We start from the raw sequence: 26,315 nt of genomic DNA, 5'->3' as shown, positions 1-26,315 counted from the left end.
CTGAGTCAGCTTTATGTGCCGGGCTATGAATAGCTCCGCTCGGCTCGGCCCGGCTCTAACTGCAGGTTGATAAAGAGCCGGGACGGGGCTGTCCCGCATCCCGGACCGCAGCTGGTCCCTCCCCGCCCCGGCTGGGAACAGCCCCGGGATGCGGGAGCCGCCGGGTCCCGCTCCCCCCCGCCAGCCCCGGGGGTCGTTCCACGCGGTCCTGGCACTTGTCCACCTCCATCCCAACGGCCTGATGGGGATTTGGAGGCTCTTCCCAAGGCCACTGCTCAGGGACAGCCTGGAGTTGTCCCTCTTGCCGTCACTCGGGTGCTCGCGGTGGGAAATGCTGAGCAGGACGCTTTTTCCCGCGGGGATTTTCCCTGCAGGAATCGCGGCTGGGCTGGTGAGGAGCCAGGCACAGAGCTGGGATGGTGAACAAGAAACATTCCCACATCTGCTGCTCCCCTCCCCATCCCAAGGGACTCGCAGCACACAGGGTTAAAACCTTCGGGCTTTTCCAATGGGGCTGTAGGAACGAGCCCAGCGCCGGGAGCTGCCCACACAGACCCTGCACAGGGGCCTGGGGGGCATTTTTTGGCGATGTCACTGTCCCCAAGGTGGGGGCAGAGTGTCTTAGGGACACACCCAGTGTCCCAGGCTGGTGTGGGGCCAAGAAGAGCAGATTAAGGTTTTGGTGGAACCCAGAGCTCTGACCCCACTGCAGGGACTGTCCCGCTGCCCAGGCCATGGGATCGGCTCCCATCTCATCTTCCTTGGCCCTTTCCCACCTGCCAGGAATTCCCTGGCTCCTCTCGGGTGGCCTGAGCTCACTCCCAGTTCAGGGCTCTGAGTTCAGCCCCCGTGCTGTCCCCAAACAGGGTAAAGTGACTTTTTCGGCCCCGTGGGGAATTAAGGGTGCTCAGCAGGACAGGGCACAGGGACGGGGCACAGGGACAGGGACAGGGCACGGGGACAGGGCACGGGGACAGAGCACAGGGACAGGGCACAGGGACAGGGCACGGGGACAGGGACAGGGCACGGGGACAGGGCACGGGGACAGGGACAGGACACAGGGACAGGACACAGGGACAGGGACAGGACACAGGGACAGGACACAGGGACAGGGCACGGGGACAGGGCACGGGGACAGGGACAGGACACAGGGACAGGGCACAGGGACAGGGACGGGGACAGGGACAGGACACAGGGACAGGGGACAGGGACAGGGGACAGGGACAGGGACGGGGACAGGGACAGGGCACAGGGACAGGACACAGGGACAGGACACAGGGACAGGGCACGGGGACAGGGACAGAGCACAGGAACAGGGATGGGGACAGGGACAGGGCACGGGGACAGGGACAGGGACAGGGCACAGGGACAGGGCACGGGGACAGGGACAGGGACAGGACACAGGGACAGGGCACAGGGACAGGGCACAGGGACAGGGACAGAGCACAGGGACAGGGCACGGGGACAGGGACAGGGACAGGACACAGGGACAGGACACAGGGAGAGGACACAGGGACAGGACACAGGGACAGGGCACGGGGACAGGGACAGGGACACAGGGACAGGGACAGGGACAGGGCACAGGGACAGGGATGGGGACAGGGCACGGGGACAGGGACAGGACACAGGGACAGGACACAGGGACAGGGCACGGGGACAGGACACAGGGACAGAGCACAGGGACAGGGCACAGGGACAGGACACAGGGACAGGACACAGGGACAGGGCACAGGGACAGGGACAGAGCACAGGGACAGGGCACGGGGACAGGGACAGGGCACAGGGCACAGGGACAGGGCACGGGGACAGGGACAGGGACAGGACACAGGGACAGGACACAGGGACAGGGCACGGGGACAGGGATGGGGACAGGACACAGGGACAGGGACGGGGACAGGGACAGAGCACAGGGACAGGGCACGGGGACAGAGCACAGGGACAGGACACAGGGACAGGGCACAGGGACAGGGCACAGGGACAGGGACAGAGCACAGGGACAGGGATGGGGACAGGGCACGGGGACAGGGACAGAGCACAGGGACAGGGCACGGGGACAGAGCACAGGGACAGGGACAGGGCACGGGGACAGGGACAGAGCACAGGAACAGGGATGGGGACAGGGCACGGGGACAGGGACAGAGCACAGGGACAGGACACAGGGACAGGGCACGGGGACAGGTCCCTGCCACCTCCAGCAGTGGATGAACAGGGATTGCATCTGCCCATCCCAAAAAACCCAAATCCAGCACTGCCTTCCACCTGGCTGTGGTGGTGTTTGAGGTGGAGGCAGCAGGAATTGCTGTTTCCCATCCCCTGGGAGCAGCTCTGGATTTCAGGGATTTGCACAGAATGAAGCAGAAACCTGGACCAGCAGCTTTAGTACTTGAAAATTTTATTTTCTCAAATGAGCACCAACACATATTGTAAATATGACAAACAATACGCCTCCCTCTAATACTGAAGAACTATATACAATGTACAAATACATGAAAAGGTGAAAACCAATTATTTGAAAACAAACAATTGCATTTATGACTGAAGCAAATGACCTGAAAGAATATGCAAAAAAAAAAAAAAAAATCAAAGAAATAAAAATATACACAATTTGTAAACACAAGAGCATCCATAGACAGGCTGGTATTGGAAATATTGTCCTTAGTTTTGTCAGTGGGGAAAGCATTCCCATTTCCTTAGGAAGAACAAAACAAAGGATACACACAGGTGTAACGATGAGAACAGCTTATTTGTGGTTGTACCTTACACAATGCCATTCTGCTTGCATTTAAATATGTTGATTTTTTTTTTTTTTTTCTGAATTCAAGATGATTTTGTTTCCCCTCTTCTGTTTGCTCTTTTTCACCAGGATTTCTGCAGAAAATCTCTGTCTAACCTGATTGTTTCTGAGCACTGAGGCCTCTCCCGTGGTGGGAAGAGCTCCTTCCCACTGAGCTGAGCTTGGTGTTTGGTGTCCCCTCTTCATCCCAAAACTGCTTCACGTGGAAGCTCCTCCCAAAGCAGGGAAGTGCAGTGAAATGCATGATTCACACACTCTCACAGAGCAGTCAGGAAAATGCATACAGAGAAAATTCTCACTTGATCACCACGAGAACAACGGGGTTTGTTTCGCAGGGTTGGTTTTGTTCCTGTGTGGTTTGAAGTCGTGTGCACCAAACCCAGAGAATTAAAGAGCCTGCAAGAGTTCTTGAACAGCTCCTTGCTCAGCAAAACACAGTCCAGTGGTTTGTGCTGTTGGTCCACTTTGGGATAAACAAGAGACCAAATGAAATAAAAACGAAGGAGGGTGAGAAGGGGGGAGATTAAAGACAGAAAGGAGAACAAAATAAATGAACTTTACTGCCAAGAGAGGTAAACTTTTACTCTAATTTGTTATGTAGCAGCCTGGTTAAAAAAAAAAATACACAAAACAACAACAAAACAACCTCCCCTCAAAAATAAAACCAGGATCCAAAGATTTGTGGTTTAGGTTAAAATCAACATTGGGTTCAAAGCTCCGTCCTCCATCCCTGCTGCCCCCAGCAACAGCGAATCCAAGGCTGCAGCTCCTGTCCAATCCCAATTCCTGCAGCTCCAGATCTGCTTCACTCCAGCCAATACTGGTGCAAGGGAAAATTCCAGGCCTGGATTCTACAAACCAGGGAAAGTGGGAGCCCCACTGGGCTCCGGGGGATTCCTGCTGGGAGCAGAGGGGATCTGGGCTCCAGGGAGAGCCAGAGGGGAACTGGAGCCCTCCCAGCCCAAATATCCCCCCTGGGGGCAGCTGCCCCCAGCCCAGCCATCAAATCTGCCAGCTGGGAGTCCCCTCTCCTGCCACATCCACAGGAAACACGGATCCACTTCAAGAGGACAACGTAAATTATGGTTTTTTTGTTTCCCTTTAAACATATTTTCCAACAAATACAGAAGGAAACAGGATCATCATGAACAACAAAAATAAAAAGTGCTCTCAGGGAGGGGCTCTGAGAAAACAGCACCAAATATATTATTTCTTTAAAAAAAATTAAATATTATTTACAAAAGTATATTTCACAAGATAACGTCTGGGGGTTATTTTTTCTGCTTTGTATATATTATCATCTGAATATTTCTTACAGGGGTCAGGATTTCACACCAGACAATCCACCAGAGCAAAAACAATTTAAAACTTACTCAAGTCTGAGCTTTGGGGTAGAGGGGGGGGGTGTGTAAACTCAAGGGTGCTCACAGCTGCCCAGACACGAGGCTGGACACCAAAAAAAGGAGGAAAACTCGCTGCTGTCCGTGTTCTCCTGAGGATGCTGCCCATGGAAAGCAGCACCACGTGCTCAGGAAGCAGCTTCCACATCTCCATTTCTCCTGGGAGAAGGCCCCACCTGGCTCAGCTCAGCAGGGAAGTTCTTTGGTTATCTCTGAGTGTGTCACTCTGTGCCACCAGCACAGATCCCAAATTCCTGCCAGCCCCCAGGGGAATCTGCAGCCAAATAAAGCTCTCCCTGCTCGCTGGACACACACAGGAGCTGCACATTTCCCCTCTCCCACCCGTGCAGGACATCACAGCCACTCCCCAGGGAGTTCTCTGGGTGCTGGGGACAGGCACAGCCACACTGGGCTGCACCAGGGCTCAGGGCCAGGCTCTCAGCAAGAGACTGACAGGACAAAAGCAATTAAAAGCAGATTAAGACCTTGCCCTATTCAAGCTTGGACTGGTTGCCATTAGAAGCCCAACACCTGTGACCAGTAAAAACCAGCCAGGTCTGATGGGGCATTGTCCTTTTTTGTCCCAAATGAATGGATCAAGCCATTTCCACCTGGCAGCTCTCTGGAGCTGGTATTTCTCAGAGCAGTTCTCTGCACAGCTCTGCCTTTTATTTTGCTTTTTGATCAGCAGTGACTCCAAATACCAGCATCAAACCATGAGCCCTGTGTGCTCTTCTCAACCTCATAGGAACTGGGATGATCCCTTACCCCTCTCAGCTCCTTTAAAGGCTCTGTGGAGACTAAAGAGCTCTTTGAAGAACAGGAATTATTTCCCACTAGTCAAAACCCAATAAATTGCCATGGATCCTCAATGAAAGGCCGGGGAAATGGCACCAGGTCAGTGCCAGAGTCCACAAGACAGCAGGTGCTGTGGGATTTTTGATTTTTACTGGATTTGTCACTGAGGGAATGTGGCTGACAGAAGCAGAGACAATCCAAAACAAAAGCTGAAGCAATTGTTACACAGCCAGAGCAGAAGGGTGAGGGCAGAAGCCACCTCTGGACAGGTTGGTCACAAACTCCATCCCCTGCAGGAGCCCAGCCAACTCCACCTCATTTCTCCAAGGTTGTCAAGAACAGAGCTTTGAGAGAGAAAAAAAAAACAACCTTTGCTTCATCAGGTTTGGCTTTCAGCACGAGGATCCAACCCTGAATTCCACCCTGATCCTTAAGGAGAGTCTCTGTTCCCATTCCCTGCCAACTGAACATCAAATGACTCTTCCACAGCCCCCTGGAATCTCTCGGGGTGGGGGCCAGTGACAACAGATTACAGCTCCAAAGCTTCTGTTTCATAAGGAGTCCCCACCCCCTGCACAACACTCTTTCCTTCTGGATTAAGGAAGATTTCCCCCCATGGATTAACCTACTTGAAAGAATTCTGCCAACAAAAAGAAAAACTCACTCGGGGAGAGAGAAAAAACAACTCAGCTCAATAGTCCTGGCTTATGCACCAGATACTGGCTGGACTGCTGCAGAGCAAACTTCTCATTTTATGTTGGCCTAACCCAGCTCCCCTGTCACACACAACTCCCCTTCCCCACCACCCCCCTCGGGAAGGTGCTCAGGAATCACCAGGGAAAAATTCAAATGGGAAGGACTCGTTGTCTGTCCCTTGCAGTTCTGACACCCACATCCACCCCTCAAGGCATAGATCATTCCAGGGGTGGTGGGAAGATGTTTGATTTCTTTTTTTTCTTTCCCATTCTCCCCGTGCCTGCAACGGGCTTCTGGGAGTGGGAAAAGGGAGAAGGGATTTGGGGAGGATACCTCAGGGCTTGAAATATCCACCTGTGCAACACAACTGCCAGGAACTCGGCTCCCTCCTCGCCCCATTTCTGTGCCAGGCTCCCCCAGTGGAGCCTGGGATTCAAGGAAAAGGTTCTGTAACAACATTTTCCTCCTTGCACTTGTGAAAGATTGGTAAAACACCGCCAAGGGTGCTCAGGGGAGGCCAGGAAATCCAGGGGTACCCTCTGTCACTGTTTGTCCCCATCCTCCTCTATGGAATTTCCCCCTCCTTGCCTCACACGTGCCTTTTTTCACCCTGCCACATCTTCTAGGCTGCAGCTCCAGCCTCCTTGTGCCTGAAGTGGTTTTCTCTCCTCTCTGCAGGGCTCACGAGTCAGGATTTGGTTTCTCCAGCCGTGAGGACTCTCCCCACGTTCAGCCTCCCTGCCCTGAACCAGCGAGACAAAGGAGAGGCAGGGAATCCCTCCAGCCTCCAGGTCCTGCCCCCTCCAACAACGAGCTCATAAATAGCAAACAAAACACAGATTGTGGGGGGAACTGGTTCTGCCTCGGGCTCAGCCGGCTCGGATTCGGGATTTGGAGAGAAAACGCAGCCGTGAGGTAATTCCTGTCCTTTTAGACAAGGAGATATTCCTCTGTCCTTCTCAGACAAGCAGGTATTTCTCTATCCATTCAGACAAGCAGGTATTTCTCTATCCATTCAGACAAGCAGGTATTTCTCTGTCCATTTAGACAAGGAGATGGTTTCAAGCCTTGCTTTAACCCAGGACTGAAAGGAGAAGCACAGCATCACCCTCTGATGGTTCCCCTGCGGGCCCCGCTCCCCCACCCCTCTCCCACCTTCTCCTGCCCAAACCTCGGGGTCTTCCTCCCACACCTGGGAGGTGCCAGGAGAGCCCAGGTCAGGCTGGATCCAGCCCTGGGCACATGGAATGGCTGTCGGGCACTCGGTGCATTCTCTGAGCCAACGCCAGAACAGAGAGAGAAGCAGCCAGGGTCAACTCACAAACAGATACAAAGCAAAGAGACAGAGAGACAGAAATTTAGAGGCCAGTCACCAATAAAGATGGAGAAGGGTGTGAAGATGCTCCCGGATTGCAGAGCCTCTAAATGCATGGAACCAAGCGTTCAGTCACTCTCTCACTCTTGGATATAATGTTCGGTTGGATGGCATCGCTTGCACGCTGCTAGGGCTGGGCCCTGCCCCTCAATCCCAGCCATTATCCTTGATCATGTGAGCTAGTTCAATGATGTATTTGCCTTCTTTATACTTCTGGCTGCTTTCAAAAGCGTGTTCCTAAAATGAAACGAGGAGCAAGAGTGAGATCGAGGCGGTGCTGGGGTGGGAATCGCGTTGTGGAGCAGATCTGGGAATGCTGGCCCAAGTCTGAGCCCTGCCCACAGAGACAAAGTCAACTGCAGCTCTTCCTGCTGGCTCTCAGGGAAATTGTGAGGGAAAAAAAATCTTAAATCCTGCTTCTGGAATCTTAAATCCCACTTCAGGAATCTTAAATTCTGCTTCTGGAACCCCAAATCCCGCTTCTGGAATATTAAATCCCACTTCAGGAATCTCAAATTCTGTTTCTGGAATCCTAAATCCTGCTTCTGGAATCTTAAATTCTGCTTCTGGAATCCCTAATCCTGCTTCTGGAATCTTAAATCCCACTTCAGGAATCTCAAATTCTGTTTCTGAAATCCTAAATCCTGCTTCTGGAATCTTAAATTCTGCTTCTGGAATCCCTAATCCTGCTTCTGGAATCTTAAATCCCACTTCAGGAATCTTAAATTCTGCCTCTGGAATCCCAAATCCTGCTTCTGGAATCTTAAATCCCACTTCAGGAATCTTAAATTCTGCTTCTGGAATCCCAAATCCTGCTGCTGGAATCTTAAATCCCACTTCAGGAATCTTAAATCCCGCTTCTAGATACTTAAATCCTGCTTCTGGAATCCCAAATCCTATTTCAGGAATCCCAGACCCTGCTTCAGGAATCTTAAATCCTGCTTCTAGAATGTGAAAATCTCGAGTCTAGAAGCCTAATTCCTCCTCACAGAAACGTAAATCTTGAGTCTAGGACCCAAAATCCTGCTTCTGGAATCTGAAATCCTGCTGCCAAAATGGCAATTCCTGCTTCTAGATTCTTAAAACAAGCTTCTAGAATCCTAAATATGGCTTCCAGAACCATAAAACCTGCTTCAGGAATCTTAAATTCTGCTTCTAGAATACTAAATCTTGAGTCTAGAACGTTAATTCCTGTTCACATAACTCTAAATCATTAGTCTAGAATCCTAAACCCTGCTTCTGGAATCCTAAACCCTGCTTCTGGAATCTTAAATCCTGCTTCTAGCTGCCTTCACATGCTGGGAAAAAGGAATTATCAGCATGGAATGTGCAGATTTCTGTAGGCCAATGGCAACTTCTCCTAGGGCCAGGATTTAGGGATCATTGGTGGTAAAATGCAGCTCTCTCCAAGGTGGTTTGGGAATTTATTTTTTGTTGGAAATGAAGTGGTTCTCTCACTGGGAATGGGATGGATTTAATGTGGAAATGGAGTCCCAGGAGAAGATCCCACTCTAAACAGATCTGTGCCTGCAGCTGTGGAAGCACAGAGGAGACCTCTGGGATCCCAAATATCCCAGAGCTTCTGCATGGATTCCTACCCCAGCCACTTCTGATGCTTTCCTTTTTACAGCCTTTCACCTGACTTAGTGAGGAGTGTTTCTGTCCAGAGGCCACGGATACAACCTAGGATTTGTCCAGACACTGGTGAAAATGTTTGGACGAAACGGTGTGGGCCTCCAGAAGCAGAAATGAGGATGTAACATTAGATTTTACTGGAAGGTAATTGAATTTTTGAAGAGCAAACAGATAAACTTGTGTTAAACAGCATTTCCAGTGGGAAGGACACAGGATTAATGGAGCATTCTATTATTCTGATAACATCTACCAGAATAATAGAAAAAAGACAGTGTGAACCACAGGACTGAAACTATCCTCATTTATGTTAAATGTCAATGAGGGGCACCCAACAAAACCAGGTGTAAATTTTTAGTAAAAAAACCTACATTAAAGCTGATTTTCTGAATGCAACACGCACAAGGCAGGAGGAAAACAGATGGTTACAGATGAAAACCTGCATTTTGTGCTCCCAAAATGATCTTTCCACCCCCTCAGCTGAAGCAAAGCCGCCCAGGGGCAAAGCCAGGCACACAAATACTCACATATTTCCAGCCCAGCGTGGTTTTGCAGTTTTCACAGTAAATATCTGCCACGGCGTGCAGTCCTGTTAATAACACCCGCTCCTCTGCAGGGCCACAGCCCACGTTAACTCTGGGACAAAGCACAGATGCTCCCCATTAGTGCCCTTCCACATCAAGATGCTCCAATAAAGCTGACAATGATCCCACTGCAGTGTTTGAAAACATGAGCAGGAGGTTCTGACTTTCCCAGCTGTTGCCCAGAACAAAGCTCTCTTCGCAGTTCCAGAGCAGAATGAAAAGGTAAAATGGGATTTTTATTCGACTAAAAAAAAAACTCAATGAAAGCTTTGAGCAGGAGATTAATAACACTCTAGTCACTCGTGCTAATTAGGCATTTGAGAAAGATTTTCATTCTCAAATGGATAAAAATGGTACTTTTACTTTCCCAAATGGAAAATTGAAAAATGTGACTGAAATCAGCAGCTCTGCTGAAAGACAGAGCAGCAGTGACCGCCCCAAAACTACTTCCAGTCACTGGGAAAATTACACTTAGTTTTTATGAAGTGCATATTTAGATATCATCTATCCCCACATTCACAAAACTCTGGCTCTTTGGTCCCACTACATCCTGGGAGAGGAGAATGACTCAGCCATTAGCTCTGATTTCTCAACCTGATGACGAAAAAAATCACCTTTTCCTTGCTGCTTATCTGAAACCCCTACACGACTCAAATATGAATCAGGGGCTATTTCTGCCTCTTTCTCCACCATTTTCAGGAAGCTCCCAACTCCCAGGCAGAGGTTTTCTGAAGGAAATTGGGGTCTTTTTTTCCTTTTTCTGGAGGGTTTTGTTAAATCCCCCCAGGCGAGGCGGCGCGCGCAGGGTACTCACACGGAGTTGAAGAGGTATGCTCGTCCTTGGCTGCCCTGGAAGGACTGCAAGGCAAGAAAACAAAGCTCAGTTGGCTGCTTGAGAGGAAAGAGGCAACTGTTCTCCAGCTCCATCACCTGCCCTTTTCACAGGACACACCTGGAATTCCCAGTGTTTTCATACAGGCCCAACGAGAGCTGAGTTTTCTCTCTCATGTCCCAGAAAAATCTCTTTTCACCCCTTTTGGTGTTTATGAACTTCACACCACTCCTCAGCCTCATCTGAAGGCTGCCAGAAATTGGTTTGAATCTCTCCTCAAACTGCACTTGCACGGGAATTCTCCTTGGGAATTGCACAGCTGAACCGAGCTGAGGGATTGGAGTGTGGGCACACAAACACAGCTCCAGGCATTCCACAAAAGGCCTCAGCCTTGAGCTGTGTGCAAACCTCACATTCCCACTGGGAGATCCTCAGGACTGGGGCTAAACCCAGCAGGAGATGGAGATGAACACGGACACGAGAAGCACAGAGCAGCCAAAGCAGCCCAGACAATCCAGGCACATCCTCTCTGGCCACATTTCCTCTGGAGCTGAGAACTCCACCAGGGAAAGGCAGAGTTCTGGGCAGTGCCAGCCTGGCAGGACACTGCAGGCATTCCCAGCACTTCCCAGTGTGCCACAGCTGTGCCATCACCCCGTGACAGTGCCTGGCTGACAGGCACCAAGTGCCACCTGCATTTTTAATGCGCTCTGACAGGCACACACTGAATTAAACATTTGGTGCTTGTGAGCAAGAGCTGGGTTGTCTGTAGACAGGTGACCTTGTGGGACACCTCAGGGAATGTCTGCACTGAGGGGCAGGGCCTGGGGAAGTCAAAAAGCAGCTTTTCTGGACCATTTACTGCTTTACTTTGCACCTCACCAGGAACTTTGGAATGTTTAGTGGCTTTCTTAAAACCTCAGCTGATGACTTCAGACCAAAAACCCTTAAAAGGGGAGACAGAATTTTGAGGGGAAAAGAGAAACATCCATGTTTTACCTCCAGGCCCTCTAACAATAGTCATTTATTTGGTTAAGAGCAACCCCACATTGCATAAAACAATCTCTGGGGGGTCCCTGCCCTCCTTGGCTTGTCCCCTTCCATCACCTGCCCAACTCCTGCCTTGTGGAGAGGCAGCCAAAGCCCCGACAGCTTCCTTGGGAAAGATCTCCAATTGCAAAAGGATCCTTTCCACGGAGCAGAGGCACCTCAGAGGGCAAAAATGCCACGGGGCACCCGGGCAGGGAGCCACAGCCAGCAGTGCCAGCTGCCTGTGGGGTCTGCATGGCAGCAAGGGCTCTGCCAGCTATAAAATCCCTGCCTGGCACACAATTCCCTGAGTCCTGGAGGGATAACTGATCTCCAGAGGAATCTGAAGGCCAATATTAGCTGCCACCCAGGGCACAGAAGAGCCACTGTGGATCCAGAGAGGATGCCTGAGGCACTGGGATATCTCTTTGACTCAGACAAAAGCAGTGCCCTGAGGAATGCCTCTTTTCTTGGGCAGGAATTAAATAGGACACATGGCTCAAGCATGTTTGTGTAACTGCATTTATTAGAGAAGCTTCTTTTAATCCCTCTGCAGCACTCAAGCTCTGTGCTCCTGCTGAACACCCCTGCACCATCCCAGTGCCCAGGGGGCACAGTGGGACCCCAGAGGATGGCTCCCTGCTCAGAAAGGAGGGTCCAAGCCAGACCTGAGCAGGAGGGCACTGCCAGTCCCTGCTGCAGGACTGGGGTGCCATGGGAAGGGTTCAGGGATGAAGCACAAAGTCCCACAGCAACGTGTGTGCCACCAGAGCAAAATGCAAGCAGATGAAGCTTTCTCACCATCCACTCTTTCCCAGTAAATACTTCTCCAAAAACACCAAAGTGACTGGGTTTGCCAATAACAGCAACTGTGGGAGCAGAGTTTTTATTGGTACAGAAATAGGATTTTCTGTTCCTGCTGTACAAAGGTCTGTCTTTAATAAACAACAAACCCAGTCCCATCAGCTGTGCAGAGGCTCACTGGACATTGTTCCACTCCCAGGGACAGCAGCATCCTTCCAGAGGTGCCTGCCCTTCCTCCCAGCTCAATCCAGTGCTTCAGGGTGTCTAAGGGTGGTCACTGGAAAAAAAAAAATCACATTTATCCCCCCAAGCAGGGGGATAAAAACTGCTCAACAACAAACCACTGCTCAGCTTTCAGTGCTGTCTCAATAGTCACTCTCCAGCCAGCAAAGAATTTGGCAAAACATACAAGAAGAAGGGAGAGAAGTGTGGTAACCACAAATTCCCCAGTGCATTTGCCCTCTGCAAGACTAAGCTGGCTGCATCTTTATAAAGGTGGCACAGGCAGCTTTTATCTGGGTGTTGTAACCTGAGCATTTCCTGGAGATGTTCCTGCTCTTCTGGCACACCAGAAAAATTGCCATATGCTGCAATGGGAACTACAAGATCAGAAAAAAAACCAGGTATATTTATACACAAGCAGATGCTCTTGTATTTGTTTTTGTCGTTTTGTTTGTTTTTTTTTAAGAGACACACAAAGATTTCCACAACACACTTGATTTGCACTGAAGTGACAGCCAGCAGCCAGACCTACTTTCTGTGCTCTGCATTTTCCCTGTGCAGATTTTACCTGATACACATTCAAAGGTGCATCTGAATCCCCCTCCCTCAGAAATCCAGACTCTCTGAAATAACAGCTCCTGGCAGCTGAAAGAAATGGAAAGGATCTTTCTGTTGTTGTTTCCCACTGGAAGCCCAAGCTCCACATATTTTCCCCTGCCCTGCTCATGCTCAGGGTCTGGCTGGAAACACATCTGGACGTGCCAGCAACACAACCAAACCTCCCCATCCTGTCTGAGCCTTCTGAAAAAACCTCCTCGAGCTGCTGGGCTTGGAGATTACAACAGCTCATTCCTCCTGACCCTGAGCTCAGGAACCCTCCCCACTCCTGGGTGCTCAGGAGAGAGGCATCCAGAAGCTGCAGGGCCCAAGGAATGCTGAGTGGAGCTCCCAGGTGGGAAGCAGAGCCTGGGGTCAGCAGTTTGCAGTGGATCCTCTCTCCTCAGAAGCTCCATGTTAAGGTGCTTTGGCAGCTGCTCTGGTTTAAGAAGCTCCTGCCACCCAACGTTACAGCCCCTCAGCTGTGCTGATCCCAAATCAGAGCAGTGAAATCGTTGTTTTAAGAACCAGATGTTTTGCAGGGGCTGGGGTGGGTTTGAGGGAAATGGCTTTTCCCTCTTTGCCCTGTTAGCCAGTCACAGGACAGTGCCAGGGAATGTTTAATGGTCACAGTGTGGGGCCCTGGAATAGGGAATAGGGAGTTCTCTAAATGTGCTGCAGGGAGGCAGAGCACAGGACTGCAGCTCTGCTGGGAGACTGAGCCTGCAGAGAGGCACTTGGGCTTTCACTGCTGCTGAACAGCCCTGCTGCAGGAGCAGCAGCACCTGCAGCCACAGCTCAGTCCAGTGCTTCAGGGTGTCTAAGGGTGGTCACTGGAAAAAAAAAAAATCACATTATTTATCCCCTGCCCAAGCAGAATTTTCAACAAACCACTGCTCAGCTTTCAGTGCTGTCTCAATAGTCACTCTCCAGCCAGCAAAGAATTTGGCAAAACATTTAAGAAGCTGCTCCTGCCCAGCAGGGATGGGCCCAGCCTGCAGGACCATGGACCTGCTCTGCTCAGCAGCCACCCCTTGGGAGCTGTTGGGGTAAATCCATTTGTTATCTTCTGCTCTCAGCCCCAAGTGCTGAAGCTCTGAGCATGGCACAGGGTGCCCTTGGGAAGGGCTGTGCCTCTCCACAGCCCCTGCCTGCTCCCTGCCCCACCTCCAGACCTTTGCTCTGGCACATTCCCCTCTCTGCCGACTGCTGGAGGCACAGGAGGGAGTTCTGCCATTCCATCAGTGATGCCAGGGAAAGGCACAAACTCTGACAGCACCGTCCTGCTCCCCTGCACCTCACAGCACAGCCCACTCAGCAGCTCCACTCTCTGAACAGAGGACAGGATTAACACCCCAAGTCTTTGTGATGGGGTTTGACAATAGGCTAAACACAAAAAGAGCTGCTGGAATCATCTGGAAAAAGAGGAAGCAGTTGCCAGGGCTAAATGGCTGCACGGTGATGCTTGTTCCCTGCAGACTGCAGCAGAGAAAACCCCTGCTCACCTAGATCCAGCTGGCAGCCTTTTAACAATCCCATAAAACAGAAATGAAAAGGCAGCTGGTCCCAAAGAGGTCCAAGAGGGAAAGGGAACAGCGTGTGCCCCTTCACAGGCTGCTCCTGAAATAATTCCCACTGCAGGGATGCAAAGGGAGCTGAGGGCCCAAAGCCACCCTGGAGGGTCCTGGGCAATGAGGGGGGGCAGCGTCAGGAGGAGCCAGACAAGCACAGAGCCAGGATTTTCCAAAAAGGACAAGTTCCCTGTGCTATCCCCACAGGGCAGAGCAGTGCAGTGAGAGAAGGGATGTTACAAACCCTTGGGCACTGAGGAATCCACACAAGGACCTCTCCAGAGAGATCTGGGATCACTGATTTCCAGCTTTGGGGTCTGAGTTACTACAGCCACAGCACAATGCTGACTGGCAGATTTATCTATTCCCACTGCTGATCTAACCCTTAAACATCCATGGAGGAGAGGTTCTCATAAAATACAGCTTCAACAGGGAGAGGAGACCTTTAAGGAAGACAAAATGTGGTGTCAGTATAACCTGACATGAGTCTGAGCACCAAGATGTGCCCCAAACCCCAGGTTTCCTTGTGCTCATGTGCTTAATCCCAATTCCTACCTGCTGCTTTCCAACATCCCACACCAAGCTCAAATCAAGCCTGACTGGATTTAATTTGATTAAAAAGATGAGCCCTACAATGTGCAGCAGGGAGAAAAACGGAAAATAAAAACCTGTAAATTCCTGCTGCAGATTCCAGGCTCTGCCCAGCCATCCCCTCCCATCACACTCCTGCATTTCCCAGGGGAGCAGGAGCTCAATTGCCTGCTCCCTGCAGCCTACAGAGACCTCCTCAGGGCTCATGAATTCCACCTTGCTCTCCTCACAGGAGGGGCAGGCCATGATCAGATTAAACAGGGATTCAATTCTGCTCCGATGACACCAGACACGGACCCACGTCAAGGGAACAGGTTCCATTATTCCAGGATATGTATTCCAGATGTGACCTTACCCTGCTCCAGCTGCATTCCTGAGTTTTAATTGAGTTTTACCACGGGTCCTTAATGCTATTTAAAGCCCAAAGTCGATATGGAATTAGTGGACCAAACTCATCTCTGAAATAATTCAATTAATTCAGCATGGCCTTTATTCCCCTGCAGTTTGTGTTGCTGTGCAAAAACACAGGGAATAACCAGGATCTGCTGCATCCCCTGCTCAGAACAGCTCCAGATTTTGTGGCTCAGGTTATGCAGGAAGGTGCACAGATGAAAGGCTTTTTGTCTGGTTTTATTCTGATGGGAATATCACTGCAATTTTTTATTCTGCCTCCCAGGTGTTGATCCAAGCCCCAGCCCTACTCCAACCTACAAGAATCCTTGTGCTCTGAAATCCCAGTGTTCCAGTGCCATACAACAGCCTCCTGATCCCTAAAAAACCCTCAGGCAAATTTAAGGAATGGTTCTTTTTAAAATTCTTTTCAATGAGGACTTTTTTAGTCCAGTTTGGTTTGGTTTTCAAAGGGAGATTCTCTCATCCTCTCACATTTCTGGGTGCTGGAGCCAAGAAAAATCCTCATTTTCACAAGATACCCAAAAAATGCTGAAGTATGATGAACCACAGTGGACATCCAGCATTATCCCTGGAATGTCAGTGCTGCCCAGGGAGATGGAGGGATTTAAATGGGTCAGGATCCAGGGGCACATTTCCAGTTATTAATCCATACCCAGAGGGCAGGGCAGGAGATTTCTCTCAAAAGGGAAATTTTATATTGCAGTTGCAGAAGGGAGAAGAAGAATTCCTTCTGGGGCTCTGCAATTAATGAAAAGCAGCACTCAGGGAAATACAAATTCCCCAAAATCGAGGGGGAGGTTTTTCCTCGAGCACTTGGATTTCTAACACAGATCAAGACACTGCTCTGCTGAGTTAAATCCTGAGCCAAACCCTATAAAAACGTCAAAATTCACAGAATAATTGCAAACTGCTCTGTCCCCTTGTCCCTCACATGCCTGCCAGGCTGTCCTGACTCACTTCAAGCACAACACTGAATTCTCCTCCTGTTATCACAAGCCCTGTGCTATTCCCCCTCCTCCCTGAAGCTCTGGGCTCCTGGACTCTGTTCTTATTTATTTTTAAATGAGTTTCCAGCTCACAGACTTCAAAGTGAAATTTCAAAATGTAAATGGCTAAGGGCACAAACTACTGAAGGCAAATAAAAAAAAAAATCAGATTTATGACTTCTATAAAACTTCACAATATTTTGGGGCTTCTCTTGTGATTTCCACAGTCTCTGGTTGCTGTTGCTGTTGTGCTTCAAAACTTGACTTTGGGATGAAAAAGGATGGAAATACTGTGGGGAGAAAGAGCAGATGGAGTGTTTACTTTTACAAGCAATTCCTCCAGTTGATTTAGGGGCAGAGGAAAGCAGAGCAGAAATGTGTGACTGTGAATCCCAGGAGATCAAGGAGCCTGGGCACTGCTTAACCCTGATCCCTGCCTCATTCCCAACAGGCACCAGCATTCCCAGAGTTTGGAATGAGTTTGGCACCTCTGGCACTTCACCACTGGCAGCCATTTACATTTGGCACAATGTTAAGAAGAGAATTTTGTTATTTACTCTGAAAAACCACAGGAGGTGACAATGAAGCCCTTTCTGGGTACACAGGGATGAAAAATGTAATTTTTGCTGTGGGTTTTATCCCCCACTTTTGAGTGCTGCTGTTTTCCTCTAGGCTCAAAGCATCCACAAACCCAGTCATTTTAAAAAGCAGTGGCAGGGGGAGAATAAAGCCTTTTATTTCCACATTAATTATTGCTGCTGCATGGGTTTTGGAGATAAACACAGAGCTAGGATGGAAGATGGGAACTGCTAATGCAACAAGTTATTTAATTAGCAGCATAATAGTGAGTGTCCACGTATCAGTGGAGCCCTGTTTACCATTAATGCAGCCCATAATAGCAGCAATGCTGACACTGAGGGCAGACTTGCTTCTCAGTAAAAGCAGATTTGTCCAGGCAGCAGCTCCCCTGTGTCCCTGGGCAAGATCCACTGCAGGCAGATGAAGTCACCTAACACCTCATGGCTGAGAATGTCACCATTTATTGAAATTATCATTCATTTATAAATCCATCACCTAAATTCTCAAATTTACGTCTTGTCAAAAGAAGTTTTAATACTAAAATTTATTTTATTACTGAGGATGTGTCCTCTGAGCCGAGCTGGAATCAGATTTTTAACTCTGATTTTAAATCTCCCAATTCCAGGTATCCAGACTCAGTTTCTACCTTTGTTATTGCTACTTATGCTAACAGCTGTGATTGCCAGTGTGCATTTTAACAGAGGAGACTGGGCAGAGTTTCCTTCAGTCCTTGCCCATTCCCATCCTGCTGGATGAGGAAAGCTGCAGAGGACAGACTCCTGCAGGGATGTGCTGCTGGCTGCCAGACACAACAGCTCCCCCAAAGCACATGTGAAGCCCTCAGACAGCATTTCCTGCTACCCTAAAATAGAAATTATCCTCAGAGACTCCTCAGGGTTTTCTCCCCACAGGCAGCAGGTGGGAAGAGCCCCCCTGTGCTGCCCCCACGTTTTTGTGTGATTAAATTACAGATTAAACCAGAGCTCTGTGTTGTTCCTGGGCTGCTCTTACAATGATAAATCAGATTAAAACCACACACCTGCAAGGGAAATTCCCAGGGCAGCTCCTCCCAGGAGCAAGCCCTGGATTCTGATGGAATTCCCTCCTTTTCCTACTGCAAGAGCCAACAGCTGAAACTCCCAGGAGGGCTCAGACCTCACCAGTTCCCAGCTCCAGTTGTTCAGGATTTGCAGCAGTTGCAGCAAAAACCCTGATGATTCAACTGTCCTTCGTCCCTGGCAGCTCCCTGGATAATAAATGGGAACAATATTTTATTTATGCCCAGGTCATCAATTCTAAGGCAGAGGAAGCAGCAGATGAAAGGAGAGCTGTTTCCATCAAGAAAGTGATGGATTAGAAAAATCCGTTTTTACCTTGTTCCTCCTCCTTGACAGGGAATTCTAAACTCTTGTGATTTATTACCTTTTTCCTTCTTCTATTGGAACAGAATGAAATATTTTAAAAATCACACAGCAGTTAATTGCTGTATAAACACAATTATGCAAGGAGGTACAAATTACTTTGGGCTTTTTCTTATTAAACAACCGTATCCTGACTAAATAAAACAACCTGATCCTGACTCTCTTCAATCCCATGGTGGACAGCAGGATCTGAGGGAACACTTGTAGGGTAAAGCCCAGAGGAAGCAATTCCACAGGACAGAAGGATCTAATTTAAGAGGCTGCATTATAGAATGGGCAGCACAAATTCTCCTTCCCCAGCTCGGATTTCACATCCTGACTTTTCCCTGCAAAGGGCACTCGTTGTTTGTTTATTCCCTCCCAAACACAGAGCTGAGGGACTCAAATAACAACCTCAGACCCTCTGCCCTCCTCCCTGCCAACACCAACCTGCCTGGAAATGGTTCTGGGGATGGATTTGTCTGGAAAAAGTGGAATTAAGGCTGCAGCTCCTGCTGAAACGCTGGAGGAAAAGCTCTGATGACACATTGTTCTACTGAGCACTGAAATCCTCTCGACCTGCATTTAATTTTAAACTTCATGGAAGCCAAGAATTACAAGGTGCCTTCCCCCCTCAAGTTCACAGCAATGAAATGGGAAGCTCAAAAATCTCATAATGACTTTTCCCGGAGCTGCTTTGCTGTTTATCACTTACTGCTTGAACTCTAATATTTGCAATTAAGAGCAAGCTCTGAATAATGCCTGGAAGTGGCAAATTCATTAGGGAACAAGAGCTGGAAAGCAGGTTCCAAAAAACTACTGGAGAGCTTCTAGAAATGTGCATAAAATGGATAAATCTGGTGCATGAAGAGCTCACAGCAAATAAATGAGCAGAAGATTTCTGTGCAGTGCTGAGCCAGTGAGACTGATACAATTATGGAATGTGGGAGCTCAAAAGATGCTGCTGCAGAGTCTGAGGCTGCAACAATGAGCCCAGCTCTGTTTCCATCCCTAAAAAAGAGATTGAAATGCTAAAAATGTAGAAGAGAAACACAAAAATCATGTGAAACTGAAAAAAAAAAAAATCAGATTGCACCATGACAGAGCTGAGTCTGTTTAGTCTGTCCAAGAAGTGATCAAGGGTGACTCTGGTTACTGCAGACCTTTTATAGGGAGAAGAGCAGGGACTGGAGATGTATTTTATTAGCAAAAGAAATAAAATAATGGCCATTGACAAGAAGCACAAGTCAGACAAATCTAAATTCAAACTCCCTGATTTTTAATAGTAAGGATGATTAACCACTGGAAAAAAATGACCAAAGGGAGCAGTGAATTTCCCCTCTTGAAGTCTTCAAATGGAGACTAAATGCTTTTCCTGAAAGAATTGCTGCAATGCTGGTGAAATCCACTGGCCCATGCCCCAGAGGAGGTCAGGTGTGATGATGTGATGGCTCCTCCTGGCCTAAGAGTTCATTACTGTGGAGCTGGGAACTTCAATTCATATTTGGGAAGAAACAAGAACTACTTTAAAGCAAGAATAAAACCTGGGTAATGAAAACCAAGAATTTTACACCCTTGAGAAAGGAATACCCCTCTCACCTCATACACTGGTTTTTCCTATGATGGAAATGCAGGATTTTCATCAGACATGTCTTGGACACTTATTAAATGCTTCTTTTTCCATTAGGTTAAAGATTACCACGTTGTAATTTTACATTTATTGTTCTACCTTGTGTGCATGTTGCCCCCACCCAGCAAATAACTTCACATCTCCAAGGTGAACTGAATTACAAATATCAGCTGGCTCCTGAGAAGTAAAGCCCTAAAGAACATTAAACACTGCCTTGTCCACAGGAAAGAAAGGAAAAAAAAAAAGCAAAGAGCCAAACCAAAAAACCAAAAACTGCTGCTCCTTTCACCTCTGTGTGGTGCACCAAATGCTCCCAAGCACTGAATTCATCCACAGCTTCTGTGGAAGCACCAAAGCCTCAAATCCTTTTCAGATCCTCCAGCTGCAACGTGGAGCAAAGTTTGAGGCTTTCAGCGAGCCATAAATCTCCCCCAGAGCTGCTGAACCACCAGGCTCAGGCTGCAGCAGCCAGGAAAGAGAGAGGCCACAAGGACTGGGAGGGAATTTTCCTGATCAACCTCCCAACTCCCGACTGAGAAGATCAAAAAGAGCTTCTAAGTGCTCCCTCATTAACAACCCGGCCCCAAATGAGAAAGTCAGGCACACAGGAGTCCTGGATTTTTCCTAAATTCTCAGCCTGGAGGAGCTGCAGCCTTTTGTGCTGAAGAATTTCCCATTCATGTTCAGCAAAGGTTCCATGCAGACATCAAAGGAAAACATTAAATTTCCCCGGCAAGCCTCGGGCTAACTTCAGAGGATACATCACTGAGTAATGTTTAGCAGTTGGATCACAGTAATTCAGGGGGAAAAAAAGGAACTGCAGGACGCCCACAAGACATTCTCCACATATTTCCATAATCAGGGACATTTCTGCTGAATTACTGCTCACATAGCACAAAAAATCAGCACCCAAGACACTCGAGTGGCATCTTTGGCCTGGATCTTTCTGCTCTTGTTCCCATCCTCCTTTAAGGGCACCAAGTGCACGTGGATTCCAAAAGAAAGAGATGAAATAACTCAGAGTAGGTAGAAATCAGCATCAGCCCTGCCAGTTTGAAAACTTTGTTTAACTTTACTTGTTAAATGTCTATTTTGTTGGCTGCTCCCCTCAGGCCCCACTAGAAAATGATGTAAAAGGCACATTTGACAAGAAAAACTCCTGTGTCTCCTTCCTGGAGACATTGATTATGGAATATATATTTTTCTCAAACATTCTAAAAACCATGGGAAGTTGTGCCTGTAACAAGAAGTACCTTTCACTTATTTTTTTGGCATCGAAATACGCTTTTTAAGTACAGTTGCCTGGCATGGTCATTTTGTTTTTACATTAAAATCAAAGAGGATTGGAACACCCTGTACTAATTTGGAGGAGCAGACAGGACCTGCTCCAAAACCTTCCAAGCAAACGGGACAAAGCAGCAGCATTTTAGGTAGGGAAAAGGAGGAACAAAGGCATCCAGTGACTTCCTCAAGGTCACACAGGAATCTGTTGCAGGGCAGGGTTGAGTTCCCAAAGTCTCAGCTCACTTATGCACTGGAAAAGGCAGTGAAACAAGAGTATGTACTAAATTTGGCACAGCCTTTTAAATGATGCATTGCTCCAAGGGAACAAGAACCTCCACTCATGCTAAGCCAGACACCAAAGGAACACAGAAAGGAAAACTGCTCACTCCACCCAATTTATCTGATCACCTTAATATTTCCTAAGTCAATAAGGCCTTTCTTGGCCAGACAGTCCAACCTACAATTTAGATCTTGTTACAAAATCAGACACACTAAACCACTTTCTCCCTCAGGCTGCAGGAGATAAAAGGCCAAGTAAGCAACATTTTGGTAACTGGCTTCATGTAACAGCTTTGGATTTTCTTAAAAGCCTCAGCATCGATTGTTTTCTTTAAATAGCAATGGTTTATTGAGAAACCTACCCTTTTTAAAGCACAATGTTTTCCTGAAGTAGAGAAGGGAGCAAAAACTGCCCTGCCAAGGCATATTTGTCCAAGAGTTTTGGATACCTGGTGCTGGCAAAACACTTTGAAGGCAGAGTTAAGTTAACAATGGTGCTGAAGGGCTGAGAGGGGAAACTTGGGAGATGGAGAGGAAATGAAAGTATGGTCTGACACAGAACAATCCTGGGATTCAGCTCCAGTTGTGTTTCATCCAACAGCTCCAGCCAGTGCTGCAACTTGTGAGCATCCAAAGGAGCTAAAAGCTCCTGGAGTGCAGAGCAGCCCAGCTCTGGTGTGGTCTCTGCACAGCTCGGGGCAAAAGCAGCACAGGAATTCATTTCATGGAGGCAAATCACCAGCACCCTGGTGTTACATAAAAGCCTGTTTTGTGGGGAATGTTTCCAAGGATGGAGTCATTTGGGCTGTGTGGATCCCATGGCACAGTCAGGTTCAGGATGAGCTGCAGCTGCTCCTGTTTTTGCAGAGTCTCCCACTCCCTTTTCCATCCTCATTCCTCCCTTCTCCTCTGCCACGTTTGCATGTGGGAAACAAGCACAGCAACTGCAGTGCCTGCTTCAGGGATGTGAACATAAGGCTGTGATGAAAGAACTGAAACATCTCCCCGAGCCCTTCTGCAAACTCAACTCAAAGAGATAAAAAAGCCACTATTTAAGTTTGCCTGGGAAAGTTCCTCCACATTTGGAAGCCCCTTGAGGCAGGGACTGCCCTTCTGTTCTGTCAAACAGCCACTTGTACAAGCCATGATTGCACAACTACTTTTATAAGGTTTCCAATTATACAAAGAATGTGTTTTTATTCATGTTCACAACCCTGAGAAACAAACCCTGAAACCCCAAACCCTTTGCCTTCAAATTCCATGACCTGCTGGTGGCTCCAGCAGCAATGTGGTCCCAACTATTAATTTACACCTTGGTCTAGAAGGAACTTTTAGAAGTAGCAGATCCCAGAGCACACTGGAGTTAACACTTCCAAAAGTCACATTGTGCTTCCCTCCCTTCCCTCTCCTGTCCATAGTTTAGCAGTCAGCATTCCTGGGCAGTTTCTGCCTGCCTTGGGCTAGAAGCTCAAATTCCAAGCAGTTGGCAGCACTGGCATTGCCCTGCTGGAAGCTACTTAGCCTGCAAAGCTGGCTGCATTGGAGCATGGACGTGGAACAAGGAGGGGAAGGAAGCTTCAAAGGTGAAAGCACTGGGAATGTACAGCCTTGTTTTTCCCTGGCTGGGGACCAGCTGTGTCAAGAAACAAAAGCAGAGCACACACTTTAATCTACTGTAAAAACAGCAAGTAAAACAAGCCTCTTTCCTCATTCAGTAAAGCACTTTCTGTGTCCCAACACAAAATCCAGAGCACCAAATAAAAATCCAGGGAGTCACTGCCCCATCTCAACTGGGCACAGGAGCCTGGAGTCACCCAGCTGGCCCAAAAGGTGAAGCAATTTCACCTCCAGGGCACTGATACTGCTACATTTACATTTCAAACCCCTTTCCAAGGGGCACAGCTCCCCTGTCCCTGGTGATCCCAACCTTTCCAGGCTGCTCCAAGAAGCTGAACTATTCAAGCTGCACACACAGAGCTCACAGCACCATTTCCACTCAGCTCAGCCCATAAATCTCTGGCTGTGGGTGTTTTTTCTGAACACAGATTTTATAAGCTGAATAAACTTTACAGAACAGTTATTCCAAGGCAGCCGAGACCTAGGAACTCGGTGCCTGACCACAGCCAGGCACTGCAGGCTCCAGCAGACACTGGGGAAGTTTAGTTTTTCCCACTTCAAGCTCCTCTTACTGGCCTGCTCCTTCTGCATCAAAACACTTACTGGCTCTGAGAGCTTTTAATTTAGCTTATCCTAACACCCCTCAAGAGCTGGAAGGGACTCATCAGGATCACTGAGTCCAAGCACAGGACACCCCAACAATCCCACCCTGTGCCTGAGAGCTCTGTCCCAATGCTTCTTGAACTCAGACAGACTCGGTGCTGTGAACACTTCCCTGGGGAGCCTCTTCCAGTGCTCAACCACCCTGGGGGTGAAAACCTTTTCCTGACATCCAACTAAACCTGCCCTGACTCCGCTCCAGCCATTCCCTGGTCACCAGAGCGAAGAGATCAGTACACTTGTGAGGATGGTGAAGACCCCAAGCAGTTAACACAAAACCAGCAGCTCACAAACAGCTCCTTTGGGCTGAGAGCCCATTTTCCAAGGGGAAAGGCAGCTGGACAAGGCCAAGCACTTCCACCATCACTGATGTGCAACGTGCAGGAACCGTCTGCTCCAGGGAGCACCTACCTTGGAAATGAGCTCATCGTGGTTGGCCAGGTGAGCCCTGCAGTGAATGCAGCTGTAGGTCCTGTGGCACGAAGGCAGATATGCCTGGAAAGTCTTGGACCTTGTCATCTTCACCATTGGAGCCACTGAGCGCTGGCTGAACTCGGGGGTGGCCCAGGAGGCGCTCCCGCAGGACGGGTCGCACGGGAAACACCGGAACACGCAGGTAAAGGCCGTGGTTTGGCAGGGGATGGGTGTGTGGGGCAGGCTCCACACGCTGGTGATGCTCCAGAGGAAGGGATTTGGGCACAGGAAGGAGGGGATGTCACAGAAACCTGCGGTGGAAAGCAGACACAACACTCAGCTCGCTGAGGTGACAGCGCTGTCGCAGCCCGCAGGGGGATTTCGGGTTGGATTTAGGAGCAGCAGACAGGAGTGATGCCTGGGGATTAGATGAGCAGCACACATCTTTATTCAATTGCTGGCTGCCCTCACAGCTCCCTGCTGCTGTTATCTCCCCCTGTTCTTCCAGCACTTCATGGCTCTGGAAATGCCTGCAGAGGTGTGAAGGTGATTCCCACCCAGCCAGGGAGAAAGTGGGGAGCAGAGCCAGCCCTGCTGTCCCCTGGCTGACTCACTGCTGTGACACCCCATGGGAAAAATGAGAGCTGGACCTGGGTTTTCTGAGCCACCAGGTAAGGCCATGAATCACCAAACCAGTTTTTCTCTCCATTCTGCCCTACTTTCCCCATGGGAAATGCAGGATTCCTTCATTACACTCTCCTTTGTAACTCCCTGCAAGCTCTGAAGGTAGAAGCTACTCTATAAACTGCACTCCAGTACTTTTAATCTCAACATCTGACAGCAGCCAAAGCAAGGCACAGCCTCTGAAGACTACTCCTGATAGCAAGAGACAGTCAAAAACCCTATTCAGGATGGAAACACCATTTCACACTCCAACATCATCTGACAGCACCTGCAAAGCAGTTCAAGTCTGGGTCTCTTTTTGTTGGCAGAAATGGAGTTTTCAGATCCCACACCTACAAGAGTCTTACCAGCTACAAGTGTTCCTTTTGAGGATGGAAAAGCATCAAGGAAGCAGCTCCCCTCCCTCCCGGATCCACGGCGTGCGTGCACGCTCTACAAATTAATCATGAACCCTGGCTGCTCCTCCCAGGAGGATTCTCCTTCCCATAAAACCTGTGATTCTGCTCAGCTTCTGAGCCTGCACTTTGTGGGTCAAACATCAGCAACATCCCCACTACCATCACCACCCACCCCTAAAATAAAGAAAACAAGGAATAACATCTTAGGCATCCAGGAAAAACCCTGCCTCCAACACTTTCCCCAAGCCTTGTCATGGTTGACAAAGCAGATTCAAGGTATCCAAGCCATGGACACTGTCCCAGGGTGTTCAGAGCTCTGTCCAGCCTGGCTTGGACACCTCCAGGGATGGGGCAGCCACAGCTGCTGTGGGCAGCCTGTGCCAGGCCCCCCCACCCTCACAGGGAAGGATTTTTTGGTGATACCTACCCCAAAGCTCCTCTCTATCAGTGTGAAGCCATTCCCCTTGTCCTGTAAATATTCCCTCTCCCTCTCTCTGGTACCAGAGGGACCATGACCACACACAGAGCTCAATAGGAGGCAAAATCCTGTAAAACAACAGGATACCCATTTTTTTCTTTTTTATTTTTTTTCTCTGAAATATTTTTCTTCTGCTCTCCAGGAGGCAGCTCCCTCACAGTCAAATGGGAAAAAAAGCATCTTGCTCATCAGGCAAACTGCTGATAAAGCATATCTATCATGATCACAACAGTCAGCACTTCCACAGCAGTGCTCATTCCTAAAGCTTTTTGCAAATACCAACTAATCAGATTAACCTTTTCCAATTAAAGTTACAGCCACAGCTAAGCAGGACCCATCCTGACACAGAAGGGTTCATTTCCCAGCTTGTGAGGAACTCACCCCTCTCCTGTCCAGCCCAAATGAGCTTTTGCCAGGGATTTACCTGGCCAGCTGCTAAGGACTGGGCACTGTTTGCTCCACAGCTGCAGCTCTGGATTTCAGCAAGATTTGCCTTCCATCAGAGAAGGAAGATAAATCAGTCTTCACCTGTATCCTGCCCCAGTTCTCTGTGTGCACCAGAATTTT

General features: G+C 48.8%; 1 protein-coding gene across 2 annotated transcripts in view; it reads right to left on the bottom strand.

Moving 5' to 3' along the window:
- Nucleotides 1-2,375: 2,375 nt before the first annotated feature.
- The window catches only part of YPEL2 (yippee like 2), a 33,331-nt gene continuing 9,391 nt past the window's right edge, over nt 2,376-26,315 (bottom strand). The window contains exons 2-6 of one of the 2 annotated variants that reach the window (XM_053960907.1): nt 25,698-25,816; nt 24,186-24,499; nt 10,094-10,137; nt 9,223-9,331; nt 2,376-7,300 (exon numbers count right to left, since the gene is read on the bottom strand). In XM_053960907.1, the coding sequence (XP_053816882.1) occupies nt 7,211-7,300; nt 9,223-9,331; nt 10,094-10,137; nt 24,186-24,302 (360 nt within the window). In that variant the 5' untranslated portion in view covers nt 24,303-24,499; nt 25,698-25,816 and the 3' untranslated portion in view covers nt 2,376-7,210. The remainder of the gene's footprint in view (nt 7,301-9,222; nt 9,332-10,093; nt 10,138-24,185; nt 24,500-25,697; nt 25,817-26,315) is intronic. The other variant, XM_053960908.1, reaches the window with a different exon arrangement.

Source organism: Vidua chalybeata, chromosome 20, assembly GCF_026979565.1.
Source record: "Vidua chalybeata isolate OUT-0048 chromosome 20, bVidCha1 merged haplotype, whole genome shotgun sequence".
NCBI lineage: Eukaryota > Metazoa > Chordata > Aves > Passeriformes > Viduidae > Vidua > Vidua chalybeata.
Note: the sequence above shows the minus strand (reverse complement) of the source record. Positions and strands in the feature narration are given on the sequence as shown.